This window comes from Strix uralensis, chromosome 3, assembly GCF_047716275.1.
Source record: "Strix uralensis isolate ZFMK-TIS-50842 chromosome 3, bStrUra1, whole genome shotgun sequence".
NCBI classification, from domain to species: Eukaryota; Metazoa; Chordata; class Aves; order Strigiformes; family Strigidae; genus Strix; species Strix uralensis.
Window position 1 is genome coordinate 132,412,002 of NC_133974.1, and position 21,693 is coordinate 132,433,694.

General features: G+C 35.5%; 1 protein-coding gene across 16 annotated transcripts in view; it reads left to right on the top strand.

The window, feature by feature from the left end:
* The window catches only part of USP34 (ubiquitin specific peptidase 34), a 145,979-nt gene that overhangs the window by 103,707 nt on the left and 20,579 nt on the right, over positions 1-21,693 (top strand). For 14 of the 16 annotated variants that reach the window (XM_074864438.1, XM_074864439.1, XM_074864441.1 and 11 more), the window contains 24 exons: positions 483-629; positions 718-774; positions 877-954; positions 1,668-1,762; positions 2,752-2,924; positions 3,528-3,681; positions 5,032-5,110; positions 6,604-6,657; positions 6,753-6,848; positions 8,481-8,545; positions 8,642-8,717; positions 8,819-8,866; positions 9,580-9,645; positions 11,171-11,251; positions 12,485-12,570; positions 13,769-13,937; positions 14,022-14,096; positions 14,678-14,829; positions 15,220-15,268; positions 15,376-15,480; positions 15,604-15,648; positions 17,055-17,159; positions 19,701-19,848; positions 20,858-21,492. In XM_074864438.1, coding sequence (XP_074720539.1) covers positions 483-629; positions 718-774; positions 877-954; positions 1,668-1,762; positions 2,752-2,924; positions 3,528-3,681; positions 5,032-5,110; positions 6,604-6,657; positions 6,753-6,848; positions 8,481-8,545; positions 8,642-8,717; positions 8,819-8,866; positions 9,580-9,645; positions 11,171-11,251; positions 12,485-12,570; positions 13,769-13,937; positions 14,022-14,096; positions 14,678-14,829; positions 15,220-15,268; positions 15,376-15,480; positions 15,604-15,648; positions 17,055-17,159; positions 19,701-19,848; positions 20,858-21,492 — 2,838 coding nt within the window. The remainder of the gene's footprint in view (positions 1-482; positions 630-717; positions 775-876; positions 955-1,667; positions 1,763-2,751; positions 2,925-3,527; positions 3,682-5,031; positions 5,111-6,603; positions 6,658-6,752; positions 6,849-8,480; positions 8,546-8,641; positions 8,718-8,818; positions 8,867-9,579; positions 9,646-11,170; positions 11,252-12,484; positions 12,571-13,768; positions 13,938-14,021; positions 14,097-14,677; positions 14,830-15,219; positions 15,269-15,375; positions 15,481-15,603; positions 15,649-17,054; positions 17,160-19,700; positions 19,849-20,857; positions 21,493-21,693) is intronic. The other 2 variants (XM_074864443.1, XM_074864446.1) reach the window with 2 other exon arrangements.

Here is a 21,693-nt window from a genome sequence, read left to right on the forward strand (position 1 = left end):
ACATGCGGTCAAGAACTAGATGATACAGTTTTATACTTTAGAGAGGTCTGAATGAGAGTTAAGCACTTGTCAAGGTTTAAGTCAGTGGTGTCCAGAAATACATAAATACAGGCTGATGCTCCTCATACTGTATTTTGTATCTGAACAGATATGCTGAAACTGGATGTGTCACATCTTCAGCCAAGTTCTTTTACTTTAATGATTCCTTTTATTAAGTGTTTACTAAATATTAATGAATAATATTGTACAAATTATTTTTAGTAATATCGTCATCATAATCAGTTAGTTAAAAACTGATTTACGTTTCATCAGAAGCATTTAAGCACACAGACTTTGTTGCCTAACAGACATATGGAGGTATTGTATGTAAAAGTATGTCCTTTTTTAAGTAGACATTCGTATATGTATGTTCGGTATACCTGTGTAACTCAAAATACAAGGATTTGCGTTGATCTGGTTTGCTTGATATTTTTTACATAAAGGAAAGTGAATGTAAGGCATACAATCCAAGGCCTTTCTGTAAAACCTATACCATGGATAAGCAGCCACTGAACACTGGAGAGCAGAAAGATATGACGGAATTCTTCACTGACCTAATAACCAAAATAGAAGAAATGTCTCCGGAATTGGTGAGTTATTAAGGGGGAGCAAAAGGGAGCTTGAAAACTTACAGATTTGCTCAAATTTCCTTGACAGAATTTATTAATTCATTCACAGAAAAATACAGTGAAAAGTTTGTTTGGAGGTGTTATCACAAACAATGTTGTTTCTTTGGTAAGTATTCTTTCCCTATCCTTATCTTTAAAAGATTTTTTTTTTTTTTAACTTCTCAAAACAGTTATTTTGTTGCATTTCTCTTTGATTGCTGTGATTTAGGACTGTGAGCATGTAAGTCAGACTGCTGAGGAGTTCTATACAGTAAGATGCCAGGTGGCAGATATGAAGAATATTTATGTAAGTAATGCCAAGCTGAGATGTGTAGCATAGATCACAATTATGAATGGGTGCAGGCCGGTATAAAAGACTGTACCATACCCTCTTGAATATGTTGATGTTTTCTGTATCTGTGCTCTAGTTTTGGTGTATTTCTAGGTTGATATTACTAGGTAATTTGGTTGAGTTGTTTCACCTTTTCAATGCAACGTGCTATTAGCTGGTGCCATTTGGCACTGGCTAAAGATTGTGTTACAGTCAGTAATCCCTACTTCTGTGTTTTAAAAACACCTTGGCCATTTTTATATGAGAGAATTGTAAATGTCAAAAGACTTCATGTATACACATACTATTTCTTATAAAGTTAATTTAAAACTTACATCAGCATAATTTTAGGTTTTCAAGTTTTTTAAACTTGGAATTTGAATTGAAAGTACTTGAGTTCTTTGGGGCAGCTTGGAACCGCTTTTCTGAATTGGTTCCTTAATTTTGTGTTTGGGTTAGGAACTGGTTTTCCTGTCACAACTTTTCTCTTAGTTCAGGTGCATGCTTTTCTTGAAAACTTTTTGGTGCCTTTGACCACCCTTACTTTCGTAACTTAAAGAAATGTTAATTAAACTTACTGTAAGATTGAAAGAGAGGGGTTTGTAAAGCAGGCCATGCAAGCATGAGATATAGATAACTAAGTTAAACGTGAGGGCCTTCTTTTTTTTCTTTTTGTTGATTATATGTAGGAATCTCTTGATGAAGTAACTATTAAAGATACCTTGGAAGGTGACAACATGTACACATGTTCTCATTGTGGGAAGAAAGTGCGGGCTGAAAAAAGGTATGATTAACAAGAAATAAACATTCCTAATGTTTCTTTCTAGTAAATTACTGAAATGACTACTGGAATACAAGTAATCCTTTAGGTGAAACAGGACTGTGTTTTCATTCAGTCTGCTATTGTGTATGCCTAGGAGGTGGTCCCTGTGCAAATGGGCACATAAGTAAGAAATCACATTTCCAAAACAAGGAATGTAAGGTATCTTAGCCAAAGATCACCTAGACAGTAAAATGATTGTGACCTTTTTTTAATGTAAATAAAAAGGAATTTGTAGAAATTAGTATCTTTATAACCTGTTTTTAAAAGATCAGATTCTTTCAGGGGTGGTTCAGGACTTGTGTTATTCATTATGCACGATAATTGCTTAGGTTTCATACATAACCTCAAATTTCTTAAGTAAAATTGGTAGTTTAAAAAATGTTAATGTATTTTTAAAAGTCTGCTAATAAAGAGAAAGCCAAATAAAAGGTTTTTATTGTCTTTATATTGCAACTAACAAATCTATTTTTTAGAGATGAAAAACCTCATAGTTGTTTTTGTAGCTGTTAAAATGACATGGGTGAAAGAGTGACCTACTTTAAAATCATTATTGTGAAGTTTATGAGATTTAATACAAGCTATGTTCTGTGTTGTCAGTTACAAGATAGTAACTCCTTCTAATGAGGGGGTTTGCACTGTTAAATTTGTTCGTGACTCATTTTGTGATACCAATTTAGAAACCTGTCATTCATGCCATATGAGTAAATTTGATGTTTCTTCCAAGGCACGATGATAGGCTAAACAGAATTGTTCAATAGGCTAAATTTGACTTTGCTGCTGCCAGTTAGACTGCCCTGTTCTCGGGCATTATGATAGCTGAATTTTGTATTTATGTGACTTAGCAATAGATTTCCAGTTTCATGTTTGAAAGAAATGTGTTTAAAATATTTGTGAAAATACAATTCCACCTATTAAGCTTTTGTAAATCATGATTATTTCTAATCCTTCAGGGCATGTTTTAAGAAACTACCTCGTATCTTAAGCTTCAACACAATGAGATATACGTTTAATATGGTAACCATGATGAAGGAGAAAGTCAATACGCATTTTTCATTCCCTTTACGTTTGGATATGACACCTTACACTGAAGATTTCCTCATGGGAAAAAATGACAGAAAAGAAGGTATGCCTCATAAAATGAATTCAGCAAACTTCATCTCTTTCATCTGTACCACTTTCTGTATACATAACATAAGCAAACAGTTAGTGATTTTTCTTTTTAAGCAAATAAAATCAAACATAGTTTTAATCAGCCTATATTCCCAAAGTCACACCTTCTATTAAATGTGACAAAACTGGCCATTTTTTTTTTGTATACTGTTCAATTTGAATTATTCTTAAATTTATTTCTAAAGTATGAGAGAAATTACAAATAGTTTCAGAGTTTGTTGCTGGCCTATTTGCTTTTGCAGAGTAACACTTGAACTTAGCAAATGACTGACTAACTGCTGTCATAAGAAAGATGTGCTAACTTTCAATAATTTAGTTGTCAGTCCTGATCTCTTCAGTAGTGATGTTTTGCAAAAAAAAGCTGTAACTGTTTCACAAGAGCTGGGATCTGTGCTGCTTGTTCTGAGTAGGGAGTTTCTGGCTGTCATCGTTGTGCAGTGCTGAAAAGAAAAAAAAATTAAGGGCAAGTACAGAAAATGCATGCATAAGACATACTAGTGTTGAAGTTCAGGTATTTACAAAATAACTGATTAAATACTGTATGAAATGATTTCAGGTTTTAAGGAAGATGGTGAATATTTGAAAGAAACTGAAAGCTATGAGTATGATCTGATAGGCGTAACGGTTCATACAGGCACAGCAGATGGTGGGCATTACTACAGTTTTATCAGAGATATAGTCAATCCCCACGCTTACAAAAACAACAAATGGTGAGTTATGCACAACAACATTTTATAATTTCTTATTTTAAAATAACAAAAACTTGTTGACTTTGTCAGACGCAGTTGTATAGGAAATAAGTGCTGTAGGTTCCTCTCAAAGCACAAGATGTTGGAATTTGATAGGTGTAAGTATATTAATGTATTAGCATAGGAATTTGTGTGCAGTGCCTTGGACACAGGGGTAGCAGGAGAACGCCGTGTTTCCCCACATTGCAGCCAATGCTTGTTTCTTCACAGGACTGTCAATGACTATATTTTAATCTTTTTCAGAACAGTAAGATTTAATATGTTGTCCTTCATAAAATCTGGTTGTTACCTTTGAGCATACAGCTACATTTATAATCGTGGAATTCGGTCCTTTTTGTTCATTTTCAGTGAAACAACAATTTGAATTTTTCTTCACTTTAAACTTCTTGCATCCTGTGTGGCAGACGTTGATGTTACAATACCTAGGTTATCTAAACCTGTTCTTACTGTGCTTTTTATATGTGGAATTGTTTTCACATTTGTTTTTTAAGTTTATCTAGCTGGTGATATTTTCCTATTGGCCAGCTCTTCTTAGGTGCCATTTACAGGAATATTTGACTCTTATTTTTCTATCCTTTCTTTTCAAAGATTAAAAAAAGAGACAGGATATTTTTAGACAAAAGTGATAGATGAATAAATGCTATGCACTATTTCATTTTTTAAATAATTTTTTTTTTTTTTACACTATGACATCCCACTTCTAATTTGGAAATTTCTGCATACATTGGGCATATCGTGGTTGTGAAGAGGAGGAAAAAGTTGAGAGAAGTAGCCTGGGAAAGGGATGAGATATGGACCTGGAAAGGAGCAGAGTCTTGCTAGGTCACATGAGAAAGCAGGGAGCTCTCTGCCTGTCATTTCTGGATGTCATATCTCAGATTCCCAGCTGAGATCCTGGAATAAGAGACAAGATTTCCTCTATTCCTGTTCTCTCCTTCCAGTTTGAGTTCTATTGTTCCATGGAATGATTCTCCTCTTTTCAGTTTTGATTTCCATTTCACTCAGATTGAAAAGGAAAAGGCAAATCATCTTGGCTGCATTAAAACCCTATCTGTACCAGAGTCAAACTGGAAAAATGAGGAAAATAGTGTGTCTTTTGATAAAAAGAAAACCCAAGAACTGTTGAAATGCTGACTTCCTGATCTTACTGAAAGGAAGTCGCTTTGGGATCAGTTGTTAGTTTGCTGTGATTCAAACTACGTTAGAAAGTAATAGGAATACTTACATTGGAAGAACAATTTTAAGTGCTTGTTATGCTTTATTTGCCCTTAGAGACAAAGAGTAGTTGTTCCAGAGTGTACTGTTTTACAGGTATCTCTTCAATGATGCTGAAGTAAAACCGTTTGATTCTGCCCAGCTTGCTTCAGAGTGTTTTGGCGGAGAAATGACTGTAAGTTAGGACTTTTATTTTTGTCACTTTCAACCGTTACATTATCTGTTCTGAACATTTTCATGAAGGATTCCATAGTGTTCACCTTGGGTCTGCCATCTGTTGTGAATGTATATGAAAGAGTTAGCTGTGTTTTATTAAACCTTTGACATCTTTGTTGTGCAGGTGATACTTTATCTTATGTTGATGTAGATAGCTGCTCTTCCACCATCGGTCTCTTCAAAGGATCTCCCCCTCCTTTGGGAGACGAAAGCCTTGGCAAAGTGAGACTGCTTGCAAGCTGGTGATGCAGGCTTTCTCGTTTTTCTACACTTGCTGTAGAACAAAAGTTAGGATGATAAAGAAGGGTCTTAATTTCTCCTGTACCAACTATCATTTAATTTGTGAATATGAATCCAAGTATTTTTATGTGGTTATAAAAGACTGGCATCAGGAGTACAGTGTAGATATTACGAATGAATCAAAATTAATTAGTGAAGTCTCTTTCTAAAGAGGTATTTCTTCACTATATCTGTTTTTTATCATCATATTATTTATTAGTTATTAAAAAGAGAGTATGCAACTAATTTAGGAATCCTTTGCTTGGATGGCTGCTTTGCTCGGACTGTTGACTTGAAGGAGTAACTACTTCAAGCTTATGCCTATTGCGGAAAAACGGCTTTTTGATCTTAGTCTGTGCCTTGTGTCAGTAACTCCCAGATTCTGGGCTGTGAACCACTTATGGTCAGGTCCTTTTTCATTGGTGACAGAACTGAACTAAAAACCTGTCAGGTGTGTGTACAGCTTATCCTGTTGTTCAGCAGGAAAGTTTGAGCTCTGATACTAGTAAGTGATTTTCAAGCTAATGGATCTACAGGTTTAAATAGTTTTGCTTGTGCCTTTTATTGTAAGGAGATAAAATCTCTTAAGTTGAGGTTTGTTTGCTTTCAGTAGTGCAAGGTTTTTTAATACAGCATCAGCTTTGTCTTTTGGGTCAGCCCACCGCCCTTTGACAGAAACCTTAATATTTTTCACAGTAGTAATACAAATAACTGTTTAATGAGACTCAGCTTATGCTTGACTTGATCATTTTTATCATTATATATCATTATATGAAACACATTATTAATAATGCGGTGCCTTACTAAAACAGTCCCGTGAATAAGAGAAATCCTCTTGTCTGATAAACGGAATATGCAGAAATAAAGCAAAAAAATATTTTGTTTGGCAAATGGATAAAATACCTTTAGGTACCTAAAAAGAAGAGATGTCAATGAGATGGACGAGGCAGGAAATTGCATGAGATGGAGGTCACAATATTGCATAGCAAGTGTGAAAAATCAGAATAGGCCACTGTAGAAGAAAAAAGAAAGAGGACTACTTTGAGCAAGAAATAAATTAGCAGCCTCTCTGTAAATGTCCTGAAATAGTTTGCTTGCACATTTATCTCAAACTGTCAATAACCAGGCCATTAAAACAGCTTGTAATTAATGGTTTTACTTTCTTCTTGACAGACAAAAACTTATGATTCTGTTACTGATAAATTTATGGACTTCTCCTTTGAAAAGGTATTTCTCTTCCAAACACCTGTTCCATGATTATTTTTCTACTTTCATGATTTATCTCTCAAAGCAAAAATTATACAGATGTTTTTTTCTTCAAGACACACAGTGCTTACATGCTGTTTTATAAACGGATGGAACCAGAGGAGGAAAATGGCAAAGACTACAAATTTGATGTTTCATCAGAATTGCTGGAGGTACAAGTTGATTTGTTTTAACACTGATTTTAAAATACTGCAGGAAGGCCTAAACAAATAGGGAGTTTGAATAAAGATAGGAAAACAAATATAATTCAAATCAGTAAGATGACAATCCTTTCATTTAGCTGTCTTCCTTGGGAGGACGTTACCTGATAGGGAGTAAATTAAGATTTCCACTGTATGTAAATTTTAGACGTTTTCTCATTCTGTCCTGTATCTTTTAATTCAGGTATCTGAATCATACTGCTTCATAATAAAAAATGATAGAGCACTGTTTGCTTAGCTTTTTGAGCGCTTCTCAACATTTTCTGAACAGTTGCAATATTACAAGAAGTATTTTCATTAACCACCATCCTTTTCATTCTTCAGTTCCTCAGCAACTTATTGCTTTGAGCGGAGGACAGAATAAGAGAACCATTCCAGGTGTTTGTGTTCATGTTTGCCAGTGGGTTGTGAAATTTGAAGTGAAAGCACTGTAAGATTGTAACTATTTGTGTTTATGATGGGGAGCATCAGTAAGAGAAGAATCCCTTCCTCCCCATAGTCATAGAGTAGCCCAGGTGTTAGTACAAGGGGTAGGGGAAACAAAACCCAGTAACAGCTACATCTCCCTGTTCTCCTCAGTGATGAGGGCTGGCTGCTCTTAGGATACCTGGCTATTTATGTAAAGATACTGTTTAAGCCACATATGGTCTGAGGAACTGGAAAAGGTAGCACACAGGAGCAGAATATTTCACTAGGGATCTCAGTGTACTGGATATATCTTCAATATGGGATTTGTAAGCCATATTTCTACCTCTTTATCACCTGAAAAAGCCAGTTTCCCTGCTCCCTCTGGGCAGAAGTATTGCTTTATCATCTGTCACATGTTAGGTTCTTAATTTAAAAAGATTCTTCAGCCCTAGCCAGCAAATCAGAGTGTGCTCTTTAGTCTTCTCAGTCTTAAAAATAATAATAGATTTTATCAGAGTTAAAGTTCGAAGCTATTTTTATGTGAAAAATGCTACAAACTCATTTGGTGTAAAACATGATTTTGGAGAGAGGAACAGGGGCACCTGGCATGAAATCTTTTTGTGGTTAATGATGGAGAGTCAAATCTTACTCTTGAAGAATTTATCATAAGTTCACAGAGCTCATGAGGCTTTTGGGTCAGAGCTCCAACCTTTAGACATACCTAGTGAGGCTGCTGGAGAGTCTAATTCATCTCAATTAGTAAAACTGTGAGTGTAGAGAGTTTTTGGCTTTTTAAGTTACTACACTATTGCAAACATCAAAATATGGTCTTAAACTGTGGTTCTTTTTTAACATGTTGAACCAGTTGTCAAAATTTCAGCCTAAAAATGTGAGTAATTAAGTTGTAAAAGTGAGATCACAGAAGGAGGAGGAGGAGGTTCGTTCTGAGCTCTGTTCTGCAGTCATATGGCAGGCAAAATTAATATTTGCTGTAGTACGAATAAAACAACTTTGAGCAAATCCTTTAAAATAAAGAAAATGTTTCCAGAAATAATATTTCATAAGAAAAAAAATCTGTTTTCTTAGCCATGGCAAGCGTTTAAATATTCTTAAAATTATGCTTATGTAGTGAAATAAACTGCTTTCTTGTATCTGATGTTAGCATTTTTTCTTCAGTGGATATGGCATGATAACATGCAGTTTCTTCAAGACAAGAACATTTTTGAACATACATATTTTGGGTAAGTTTTTCTTGAAAAATGTAATATTAATACTTCTTTTCTTCTTGCAGATTTTCATTATTTATTTTAATTAACAAATAAAATTACTGACTCTAGGTTTATGTGGCAGTTGTGTAGTAGCATCCCAAGCACACTACCAGATCCAAAAGCGGTTTCCTTGATGACAGCAAAGGTAAGTACCTCAAAAGTATATCATGCTTATTTTAAATTTTACCTTGTTTACATTTTAACTCGGGCATTCTGTAATTAATGGTACAATATTTTTTTTTCCAGTTAAGCACTTCCTTTGTACTAGAGACATTTATTCATTCAAAGGAAAAGGTATTCTATTTACTTGTAAATTCTCATTCAGTAACTGCATGAATATAGTGAAATGTATGTCTGTACTTTTTTATTTTAAAAGTGTGATTTAGAGATGAATTAAGTACCATAGATGATACAAAGTTAATGTTTAAAGAGTGTCATTTAACACAATTATAGTAAACACTGCACAATGGAAAAAAATGCAAGTCCTGGTTTTAGCCTCAGCAGTGGCATCAGGAACAACGAATCTTGTGTTCTTTTCATTTGAAAATTCTTGGATGATTTTGGATGATTTTGTTAAAGTCTGATGTAGAGGGGGGTGTTTGCTGCTAAGCAGCAGTTGTGCTCGTCAGTTTTTAAGTTCTAGATACTAGCGTGGACAGCAAGAAAGGTCTGTTCTATCTGAAACATTTTTGTTGTCGGATTTTAATTCTTCCTTATCTATAGTGGCATAATGTTACTAATTCTAGATTGCCTGGGACTAGTAAGAATATGTAATAATGTGCAGCCGGGCAATTAGTCCAAATGTGTAGGTACTATTTGTGTTATTTTCAACGTATGTACTGTTATTTTTGTGTAGGTGCAACATATTACTAGTTTATAAAGTGTTTAGTTTTTGTAACTATAATCTTAAGATTCAGTGTTCTAACTGACCATTTGGAAATGTTTAAAGATTAAGTTGCAATTTATTATTTTAAGTTATAGTTTTTTTTCTGTATTTCTTTTTACAGCCTACAATGCTTCAGTGGATTGAACTGTTAACTAAACAGTTTAATAACAGTCAGGCAGCTTGTGAAGTAAGTGACTTAGGAACTCAGCAAAGTACAAACCAACTTTCTATATATTGTTTAACTTTCCTGGAGGTTCGTATCCCTGGAATATTTTGGACTATGAACTACTGTATTTGGCATATTTGTGCACTGTGAGATGAAATTCGTCCTCTCTAAATACTGCAGATTCTGGGGAATGACTTGACTTTTATTTTCAGAAGCCTATGGTGAGACCACAGGCCAATATAATTTTGTCACTAGAATAGAAGACGTGCAGTGGTCACAACCTCTTTATTTGATTATTACTTATGGATTTGTGTAATTGAGAGGTGTTTAGATGAAATCACCAAGAGAAACGGAAAGACAGACTAATGTTTAGGGACTAGAATGACAGGGACTGGAGTTGAACACAAGGGAGGAGGGCCGTGAGGTAAAAGGCTGTGGTGCAATGAAGAATCTTAGAAGGGGAGTAAAACCAGCTAATTTTTGACTTTGCTGAAAACAAAATTTATATAGTGCCTTGCTTGTGAAGCTGAGGATCTTGTACCCAATGTGTAGAAAGACTGAAAACTCCTAGGAGGAGGAGATAAAAATGGAGGAATGTTTCTTACATAAAAATTTTCAGGATGCTGCCTGAAGGGACTCTGGGACATAGTGGAGAGGGACTGAGAAACCATAGACAAAGAATTCACTGTGGTGTTGGCAAAAACAATTTTGAGATACTGAAGGAAAGTTTGTGATAAACTTTCTGTGATACTTTGCATGTACAAAGACCCCAATACATACTGTATCCTGTGTTAGACCTTATTCGGTACAAATGAATTAAATTCGTTGTTCTACAGATTTCTTCTAGGTTGTGAAATTGTTGTGTAACATTCAGCATTTGGATGATAGTTTCGTTAGTATGGTATAGTCCTAAGATGCTTAAAATGAGTTAAGACATTTAATATAGGAAAAAATACTCAAGTACAATTAAAATAAAAAGAACAACAACTTGGATTCTTTAATGTAAGCCATCTTTCCTTGTGAATAAAAGAAAATTTGTGGAGTCGGAATACTCAGCTGTATTATTTGCTGACTCGTAACTTTGAATGAGTCATTCTCTGTTATTTTTATACATTTTCCGACTCTGGAGATAGTAAGGGTTTTCCACATTTTAAAATGCAAAAGAGATCTAACTCAGGAACTACATTCTTGTTTAAGGCTATCCCTATTCTGTAAGATTCTTCAGCTTATGCTTCATTGTAAGCAACATTTTTTACTCTGTTGACATCACTTTTCAGGATAAGCGTGTTTTTCCAGAACCCAGGGATAAGAAGATACTGGATATAAATTTATATTGATGTTTACTGCTATTGATCTCTTTACTGCTGTTGATCTTTATTCCTTTCTTGTCATGCACAGAAGACATTTAGATTTCCCTTGGATTAATTCTTACTTATTCCTTAATAATAGTAACATCAATTTCTCTTCAGACTTTAATATCATGCAAAAAGAAGATTGGACTAGAGCAAGTTTGGAACAAAACTAACAAAGTATGTATCTTCTGCAGTGGTTTTTGGATCGTATGGCTGATGATGATTGGTGGCCAATGCAGATTCTAATAAAGTGTCCCAATCAGATTGTGAGACAGGTAAGAAAAAATGTTCCTTTTAAGTCAAGTGACTACTTGACCCAAGAACAGAAACGGACAATTATTATGACACGTACAATGACCATGGAAGTTTTTATTAATAGCTGTAATTATCTTCCTCTTTTCTATTCTTGCATCTGATGTAGAGAAAATATTTGGCCATGGGAGCATTATTGTTGTTTGAAACAAAATCAATATTACTACAGTGCCATAGTTGTACAGTTAGGATCACTAAATGTCACAAGAGATACAAATTAATATTTCTGCAACTCCCACGTGATCTCTACAAATTTGAACACTTTACATTAAAAATGTTTTTTCTTCTGGATTGGTTCAACAATAATGCATCAAGAAACACATTCAGAAAAGAAAAAATAATATGTACATTCAGTACTCCTAATGGAAAGCTTCGTTTCTAAACAGCTGCCTTTGGGTTTTTTAGATAGATTTAATTTTATAACATCATGCCACAAAATTTTGTTAATACCCTTTTCTGAAATGTTTAAAATTGAAAAAGCCCGACATTAGTAGCATTTGAATATTCACAGATACAAATACTATTAATAGTTTCACTTTATACTTTCTTTGCAGGTCATTTAGGTAAAAACTTTAGTAAAAACTTTAGCAATTGCTGTATCTCACCTGAACCCTTCAATTGGTTTAACTTTTCTGATTATTGAAGTGATGTCTTCGTACAGAACCATACATGGTTTCTGTGTGCAACCCATTACTAAGGGAATATATTTCATGGGAGAACTCTATACAAGATCTTAGGCAGAGCTCTAATCCTTGATGAATGTTTTATAACTTTAAAATTATTGGAAGGAATTTCCTTAATTTTCACATAAATTGTTACAACCAGAGGCAAAATAGAAAAATCTTGTCAAAAATATCTACACGTTTCAGAAAATCAAGATTGAAGAAAAAATAACGTTTAGGAGCAGCAGTCTTAAGTCAGGTGTCAGTAGTGTACAGTGCACACCAATATTAAAAACTGTTTTTTTAGGGTTCCTCCATCAGATCTGTTTATAAAACCAGGTTTGACTATTCTGTTAAAATACAATGTGTCAATACAGTAAGAAATGGAATGTGGGCATCTCAATCTCAGCTTTACCTTTGAAATCACATAGGGCTGGGAGTAGTACTTGGAGAACAGTCTTTGCTTAGAAAATATGTATTGACATGTATGTAAAAGAATGAACATGTGGAGTTCATTTACTTGTGCATTTGCAGATGTTCCAGCGTTTGTGTATTCATGTGATACAGAGACTGAGGCCAGTGCATGCACACCTTTATCTCCAGCCAGGAATGGAAGACTGGTAAAATAACAACACCCGAAAACTCCTTTTTATTACATGCGTTACAGCAACCGCTGTTGTTTAATGAATTACTCCACATGGTCTCGTAAACCTAAAATAGTACTATTTTAATTGTTCTTTATTATTCTACCCAAAATACTCGTGATGTATTTAAAAATATCATTGTGGTTGGAAAAGCCAGAGTCTAAAGATACCGTTGTTTGAAACATTTGTTCCCTAGGTTTTCAGCGTAGTCTTTTTTTTCACTGCCAGTAATACACTGCAAGTGTGAATCTCACTACTTGCACATGAGAATGCGATTGTAAATTGGATCCAGAGGCATATAGGTGCAAATTTTCATTTGTACATCCAGTAAAAGAGGTTGGAGATGAGAGTCTAGTCCTCTGTCACGTAGCTAAATCACAGGTTCTGTCAAAAAGTAAAAAAAACCTATTGGATTCTATTTTGTTCTGCTAATTATCAAGAAAACTGTCACTTTGTCTCCAATTATGAAATATTCTTTTTGATACATAATGAGAAGAGGAAGAAAGTGTTTCTTCTTTCATCTCTTGCATTAACCTTGTGATCTGGGTGATAGCTTTTTTCCCGAGCAAAAATGGCAGAGTTTGTAATAACTATACTGCCATAACAAAATTCAAGACATGAAGATAGCATTTTCATGGCAAAAAATAGAATTTCATTTTCTCTGGAAGCCTTACTTTAAAAGACTCTGTCACTTGTTCTGTTCAGTGATAAGATCCAACTTTCCGCAGAGGAATAAGGTTGAAGGTGCAGGTTCTCTGTCTTGTCAGGGTCCTGTGTGTGTGTTTAGGAGACTCCTTTCCTTACGTACACTCAGCTGTAACAGCATTCTTGCGTGAAACTCAGGAAATTTGAATGCAAATTGAGAAGATGCTTTTAAGTAGCAGATACTGTGGGGGGTTTTTTAAGAATTCTTTTCCTGACTAGAATCTTGATTCAAAGCACTGATTTTATTAACCTTTCAACGTTTTGAGTGATGGCTGCTCCCTTATGTTAAGCCATGTTGTTATCTAGGCAGGCTATGCTTGGAGCAAGAGCAAGTGTTAGAGGTCTGAGTATGATAGTAGGACAGAGTAGAAAACTGAAAGTTCATCTGAATTTTTTTTTTTAGACAAGTTCAAGATGATTTTATGCTCCATGTATTGTGTGAAAAACCTAAACTGGATTTTGTTTTCAGTTCGGATGACATGGATGGCCCTGTGGAAGACATCGGCAGTCGCTCTTGCGTAACACGCTTTGTGAAGACGCTCTTGTCAATTATGGAGCACGGTGTTAAGCCTCACAGTAAACATCTCACGGAATATTTTGCCTTTCTTTACGAATTTGCCAAAATGGGAGAAGAGGAAGTAAGTATAGCCTTGTAGTTTGGGGAATTAGGTATGTATATGCGTGTGTGTATTTTCGAGTAATTCGATATCTACATATTTCAGAGCCAGTTCTTGCTTTCATTGCAAGCCATATCGACAATGGTCCATTTCTACATGGGAACTAAAGGACCTGAAAATGTAAGTTCAAATAACTTGGATAGTGAGAACTAGTCTTTCATATTTTGCATATGTGATCGTTAGTGCTGTGTCTCTTGAACCATCTTTCAGCTGTTAAATTAAAATTGCTTCACTCATACAATTTTTTTTCAATGTTTTAGTGAATATAATACTTGAAAAAGATGCTGAATTGGCTGTGCTATAAATAGGAGTTTTCTATTTAGTATAGAAATAGATACTAAGTAGAAGCAATTAAAGTTGCCCTCATCATCCTGTTAATGGTAACAATTGATTGCTTACTCCTATTGAACAACTTAAACTTGTAAATTTACTTGCTTTTTTTATTAACTAGACCACCCTATCGGGCTGTGTAGTGACTTCAACCAGCCTAGTTTTTGCATTTGTACGTACAGTTTAGCTTATGCGAAATGAATGCTTCAAGATGACAATCAGATGATTAGATATTTACCTGGTTTGAGTTGTTCAAGTTGATTAAGTTGTTTTGAATAAAAGAGAAGACAGAATATATGCAAAACCATCTACAGGCTCTTTGAAATTAAGGCTCCAAATGTCCACGTTGAAATTGCTATTTTTTCCTTCAGCCACAGGTTGAAGTGCTTTCTGAGGAAGAAGGGGAGGAAGAGGAGGAAGAGGAAGATATACTCTCTCTGGCAGAAGAAAAATACAGGCCTGCTGCACTTGAAAAGATGATTGCCCTGATTGCTCTCCTAGTTGAACAGTCTCGCTCAGAAAGGCAAGAGCTTCTGAAAAACCAAAGTAAATTCTGATCTAAGCTAGTTCAGACAGGAATTAGAGATTTTTTTTTAACAGCATAAATGAGCTTGTATAAGGCCCATTATATTTTTAACCATTTGAAAGATAAATGTTTTTTCATTGTTGACCAAATAAAAGACTCGGGCTAAATCCTTGAACACGTTCAGTGGCCCACATTTGGAGTTCCTTTTTTATTTGGTCTAACTACAAAATTTTTATTATTTTTGTTCGGTTTTATGTGTCAGTACCTTTTATTTTTTCTTGTCTATTGTGATACCGAAGAAAATAAGCTAACACTCAGTCCTGTGTTTCTCCTTAACCTTACTTGATAATCTCTGAAGTAAAATGATGAAGGTTTTTTGTATTTTAGGCATTTGACTTTGTCACAAAACGACATGGCAGCATTAACAGGAGGAAAGGTAATTAATTTAAATATGACTGTATAAGCCTCGGAAAAAATGCACATACGTATGTGTACATATGTAATTGTAGACAGTGTACTAATATCTAACTTTATTTGTTGCAGGGTTTTCCTTTTTTGTTCCAACATATCCGTGATGGTATCAACATCAGGCAAACTTGCAATCTCATTTTCAGTTTGTGTCGGTACAATAATCGACTCGCAGAACATGTAAGTATCAGAAGCTATAGCTGTTTGTTGCAAATCTTATCTAATAAGTGTAATGGAGTGATTTTTATTATTTTAACTGAATAAGCACAAGTCTAAGTGAGTTTTGTTTGTTTTGTTTTTAAGATTGTGTCCATGCTTTTCACATCTATAGCAAAGTTGACTCCTGAGGTATGTAAACATACTACCTGTATATTAAATAATTTGTATTGATATTTTTCTGTTTTAAATTACTTCAGTAATCCTTTGCTAATCAAAAATCTTGCATGGAAGATGATCCATGGAAGTTTTTGTGACATTAAATGAAGTCTTAACTGCACTGTATATTAAGTTTTCTAAAGCAGAAATCTGGTATGCAGTAACATATTTCTAGATTCTCCACCTATATGAATTTAAAATAAAAATTGGTAACAATAAAACATGTATGCTAGAATAAGTGGAGACATGTAATCATCGTCTGGTTGTTCAAGTTTTGGGGCACTATTTTGCAGTTCTGTGCATGCAAACACATTTCTCGGTCAGAATAAATTCTTGCCCTGGTAATCACAAAAATACTGAGAGTCCCAAATGGATTCCACGTGAAAAATATATACAGAGTGGAAAAGTGTATGCTCACACAAGGACGTTTTTGTATAGTGCTGTCAGAAAAGAAAAAATAATCAGGAAAAATTGAGGGCATGTCTAGCAGAGGAGGCATGATCGTGGTTGGAAAAGAAGCACATACTAAATCATTCTCGTGACAGCTTTGCTTTGTGTGATAGAATGGGCACTATCAGATGACAGTCTACTTTCCCTCCTGTCATGCTAACATTTGCGACATTTTTATGCTTTTTTTGCTTTGCACATATACACGTGCACCAGAGACATTTTTGTGAGGTGCAGAAAATATGATAGTAGTAACCGCTTTATTGAAGCATTGTTAAAAACGGGGTGAGTCTTAGCAAACTTAAAAACAAATTCATATTAGATCCAACATGTTAGAGTAGAAATGTTGGCGATTTCAGAGGAAAACAGTATGCCAGTCATCACCGCATCATAGAATAATAATGATCAGTGTAAACCCTCAAAATGTGATGCTTTTGGATAATCTTTTTTAGGAGTCATGTTACATGTTATGCAAATACATAAAAATAATAGTTTCTCTGAAATAGTGGTATCTTCTGTATATGTAAAACAACATAATTTGATTTTTCCAGACTGTACAGCTTGATTATTTTTTTCCCCGTTTTGTTCAGAATGTCTGAACAACGTGTACTGTTATTTCCTTGTAACTATATACTCGTACTAGACTGATCCTATCCAGTATGATCATGTTGCCTTGCACTAGCTATAAAAAGTGGCTTAATTTTACTGTATCCATGTGTGGATACAATAGAATTAAGGTATGTGTATATATATGTGTGTGGCTTATTTACAGATTAAATAAAAGGGATTAAAGTAATATAAATGTTTATGTCAGAAGTTCATAGAAATATGTTTTTATGCAAATATTTGGGGTTTTATTTTAAGTCTCTCAAAAAATTAGGGGATTAAATGAAATAGATCGAAGTGGATATTTTTATTTTTTTGCATTACAGGCAGCCAATCCTTTTTTCAAATTGTTGACCATGCTGATGGAATTTGCTGGTGGACCTCCAGGAATGCCACCCTTTGCTTCTTACATTCTGCAGAGGATATGGGAGGTACAACATGTAAAAGAAAACAGAAGCTATAAATTGTCTTTCTCTTGTTTGTTCTTTTATGTCTATGAAAGGGTTTTACATTTAATTGCCATCCTTGCTGCATCAATTCATGATTTTTTAAAATGACCATTTCTCTTCCAAATAAACCACAACAGCTAACAGACATTTAAAACTTCTGCTCTAACTTTTAATGTTATTTTAACAGCATTCTGGTTAACTGGTATTTCAGTGTAACTTTAAATTTGAGTTTAATGAGAAATTACTTGATTCATAAGAAGGGTCTAGAATGATTCTTCTAGGCAAATTCCACTTACTTTTCTCAGTTACCCTTTTGCAAGGACCGTAAAATGTTTCAGGGCCCATCGTGTGTTAGGGCTTTTTTGTCCATTATGTGCTTGTTCTTTGAATATTCGTTTGACTTTTTTTTTTCTCTGTAAAATACTCATTAACATTTTTAACCCATAAAATAGCACTAAATTGAATCTAGTGGATAATTGCGGTGGTGCAGGACCATTCTTGCTTGCATTTCTAAAGCAAGAAAGAGACTTTTTAACCAAGTTGGCACAGGGATGAATTCCTTGACCTGAGCAATAGATTAGGAATTTCAAGTTTTCACTTCAGCTAACTGCTCTTTGAGTTCCCAGTACAATTTACTGTCTTAGTGATTAAGAACAGTGTGTCCAGCCTGAAGACTGTACAGGACAAGCTGTTGAACGTTCATTCCCTTTAATACTCCTTAAAAAGTGGGGCTGGGGTTTGTAGAAGATTATTAATGTGCAGAATTGAGAGCTGTGGTAAAACACAGACCTGTCCTACCCACTGAAGCACTGTGGGATAGAATATGGATTGCTGTTCAAAAGTATTTTACTCCTGGCTAGGAGCACTTACAGGATAGGAACAACTAGGTAGTCTGGGAAGGTGTACACTGTGTGTTTGCTGGGTGTCTGATCGGGATATGAATTAGCTGTAACTGCTGTACCTCAGGCAAAGGGAGTTCAATCAGCGGATCTCAAGGTCAAGAATTACATCTTAGCTGCTTTCTGTATACGGGGAAGTGGTAGGTTATGAATTTCTCTCAGCGATAAGGAAACCTTTCCAAGAGAGGTTTTGTAATTAAACTTCCTATGACAATCCGCAAGTTGTGGCACGTAGTAAGTATCTGTGCTTCATGCCTTGGTCAGCCACAAGGTTTAGGTATGTGACCTCTTAAGCAATCCTTTTTTTTTTTTATTTCCCTCCTTATTCTTACTACACAAACTGAACCTACAGATGAAGCAAGTCAGCGACGGATTTCTGTTGGAAAGCCAAGGTTTTAGCAGTAGAAGTCATTAGTTCAGTCTCTGCTGTTGCCAGCATTATTATCCTTCCCTTGACTCGAGACACACATTGCGTAGGCAGGGATGAGAGGCCCAGTAGTTAATGCATAGACAGGTTTAGGGTGCAGAACCTACTTTTGCAGCCACTCCAGTTTCTAGAAGTCATTAAAAAGTGATTGAGCTATGAAGACAGTGAACAATGATAGTCCCTTTCTTGGAGATACCCTCCAGCTATTACCAAGGAAGCCTGACAGATCCATTTGTCATTTCTAAACCAAAAAAACAACAACAAAACAAAAAAAAAAAAAAAAAGGAGGAGATTGTTCTTAATGTGTTTATTTTTAAATTGAGATGAAAATTTTATGATTTTATGAGCAGAGTTTTGGTCATGTCAGCTGCTCACATTCTTCAGGTGGATTTAGAGTAGTTGGGAACAGCTTCAGCAATCCAGTTACTGCCTGTGGTTTCTTAGATAGATAAGAGTTCCTTTCTCCTTGTCTGGGCACCTGGGCCTCAAGGTAAAAAGAAAACAGTTTTTAAAAACTAGCAAATGAACAAACTGCGTTTATTGGCATAATAATATGCCAACAAATTTTCAAGTACCCAGAGTCAGAAGGGCGCAGGGAGCTACGTTTTCTCCTTATTATCTGTAAGGCTTTGATGACTGTACAACAGCACTCCATAGGCTTTTCATTACCTTTGAAAAGCACTGGATGACTTTATTCCTTGAAATTGAGTATTTCTGAAAACCATAATAGCTACCCTCAGCAGGAAGCTATATAAACATATTTGCATACCATTTATGTTCTTTTGATATAATGTATATAAAAAAACTGGCTTGGTGTTACAGATTCGTGTTAGCTATTTAAAAAAAATGATTTATTTGTTTATAAAGACAAGGTTGTTCCATTTTCTAAGTGCTTCACATTTCAGCTTAAATATCTAAACATATGCAGAAAGGATATGTAGAGTAAATTCCTGGACTTAAATTGAACTTTCAAAACCTCTGAACAAGTTTCAGAAGCACAAAGCAGTGGAATTTAATAAGGGTTTTCTTTGTCTGCCAGAGCACCTCAGTCTTGTAGGTGCTTTGATAACCGTAAATGTTGTTTGAAAAAAATTTTTTTTTAAGTCTTAGGCGATATTTATATGGCTTTTTAAAATACCATCAGTACATAATATCAAGGTTAATGTATTCCTTTTGATTTTTCCACTCCTCTTTCAGGTCATTGAATACAACCCATCTCAGTGCCTGGATTGGCTGGCCGTGCAAACACCTCGAAATAAACTAGCTCACAGCTGGGTGCTGCAAAATATGGAAAACTGGGTTGAACGTTTTCTTCTGGCACACAACTATCCTAGAGTGAGAACTTGTAAGTTAATTTAAATGGAAGAAAATTGTTCTTCTATTGTAGCAAGTATTCCTGTCGTAAATGAAATGCATGCTCTTGGGCTTGTCCTTTCTTCCTTCTCTAGTTGTTTTAGAATTGCTGTGGTGCCTCATCAGAAAAAGCTACCTGGGTTTGATGAAAACTGCTTTGATTTTGTAATTTGAATGAGACTTACTTAGTAGGTTCTTTATAGATACTTAGTAGGTTCTTTATCTTCTGTGGTTAATCTACAAGAGCCAGGAAAACCCGAAGAAGAAAAAGGGGTTCTCTATAGTGTCCATCACGTAGTTGTACTGTAGGTAGTACATGTTGTTCTTTCACGCCTCACAGCGCAATCTTCAGTTGAGTCCTTTGAACCTGTGGGTCAAGGAGAAGCCTGTGCTTCTTCCCAACTCCAGAGCGTCCTGGCTCTCTCGTTTGTTCTGCTAGCAATCATGCTGTCAGATTGCCACATCATGTTTTCAGCCTTTCCTGTGTTAAATTTTTTTATAAAGGAGATTCCACAGTAACAGGCCACATTGAACTTTAATAGGTTTTCTGTGGTCGAGGGAGATGTGGAAACTGTAGGTACAGCTTTGCATCAGACTCCTGTTGTAAACATCTCTGAAGACGTCTTGATAAAACAGTGGACAGTTTAGTCATAGAAAAAGAAAATCTATTTTTTTAATTTCTGTGATGGGATGCATTGTGTTAGAACAGCTAGAACCAAGCAGCAGACAGGACTATAGAGTGACAAGGCCTGAAAGCAAATGTCAGCACCACTTTTACCATGCTTTGTGCTAGTCTTATCCACTCTGATTTTTTTTACCATGCTTTGTGCTAGTCTTATCCACTCTGATTTTTTTTTTTATCTCTAGTGTGAATATATGTATTCTGTAAAATGGTTTGAGATCTATAAATGGAACATACAGTGTAATTTAATTTCTGTTTAAATGGCTGTTAAGCATGTATGTCTTTTCCAAAGGTGTAACAAATCTGTTTTTATTTGAAGCTGCAGCCTATCTCTTGGTGTCGCTTATTCCAAGCAATTCCTTCCGTCAGATGTTCCGATCGACCCGCTCCTTGCACATCCCTACACGCGATCTGCCTCTCAGTCCAGATACCACGGTAGTTCTTCATCAAGTCTACAACGTGCTTCTCGGCCTTCTTTCAAGAGCAAAGCTATATGTTGATGCTGCTGTTCACGGCACTACAAAACTTGTGCCCTACTTCAGTTTCATGACATACTGTTTGATCTCAAAAACTGAGAAACTCATGTTTTCTACTTACTTCATGGACTTATGGAACCTTTTCCAGCCTAAGCTTTCTGAGCCGGCGATAGCCACCAACCACAACAAACAGGCTTTGCTGTCGTTTTGGTATAACGTGTGTGTCGACTGTCCGGAGAACGTACGCCTTATTGTACAGAATCCCGTGGTGACGAAGAACATTGCCTTCAATTACATCCTCGCAGACCACGACGATCAGGATGTGGTGCTCTTCAACCGCGGGATGCTGCCTGCCTACTACGGCATCCTGCGCCTCTGCTGCGAGCAGTCCCCCGCCTTCACCAGGCAGTTGGCTTCTCACCAGAATATCCAGTGGGCCTTTAAGAATCTCACGCCACATGCCAGTCAGTACCCAGGAGTAAGTAGATTCATACCAGAAACCACTATTTCATTGTTAGTAGTTCCCCTCTTACTGAAAGTCTCTTTTCATGAAAGATGAAAAGACTTATTTAACATACCCAGTGGTGAAAGTATTATATTTTGATTTCCTGCTGTAAGTAATTAATAATGTGTTTAGATCCAATTACTGTCCTTTGTGGGAGGATTGTTCTGGATTTTC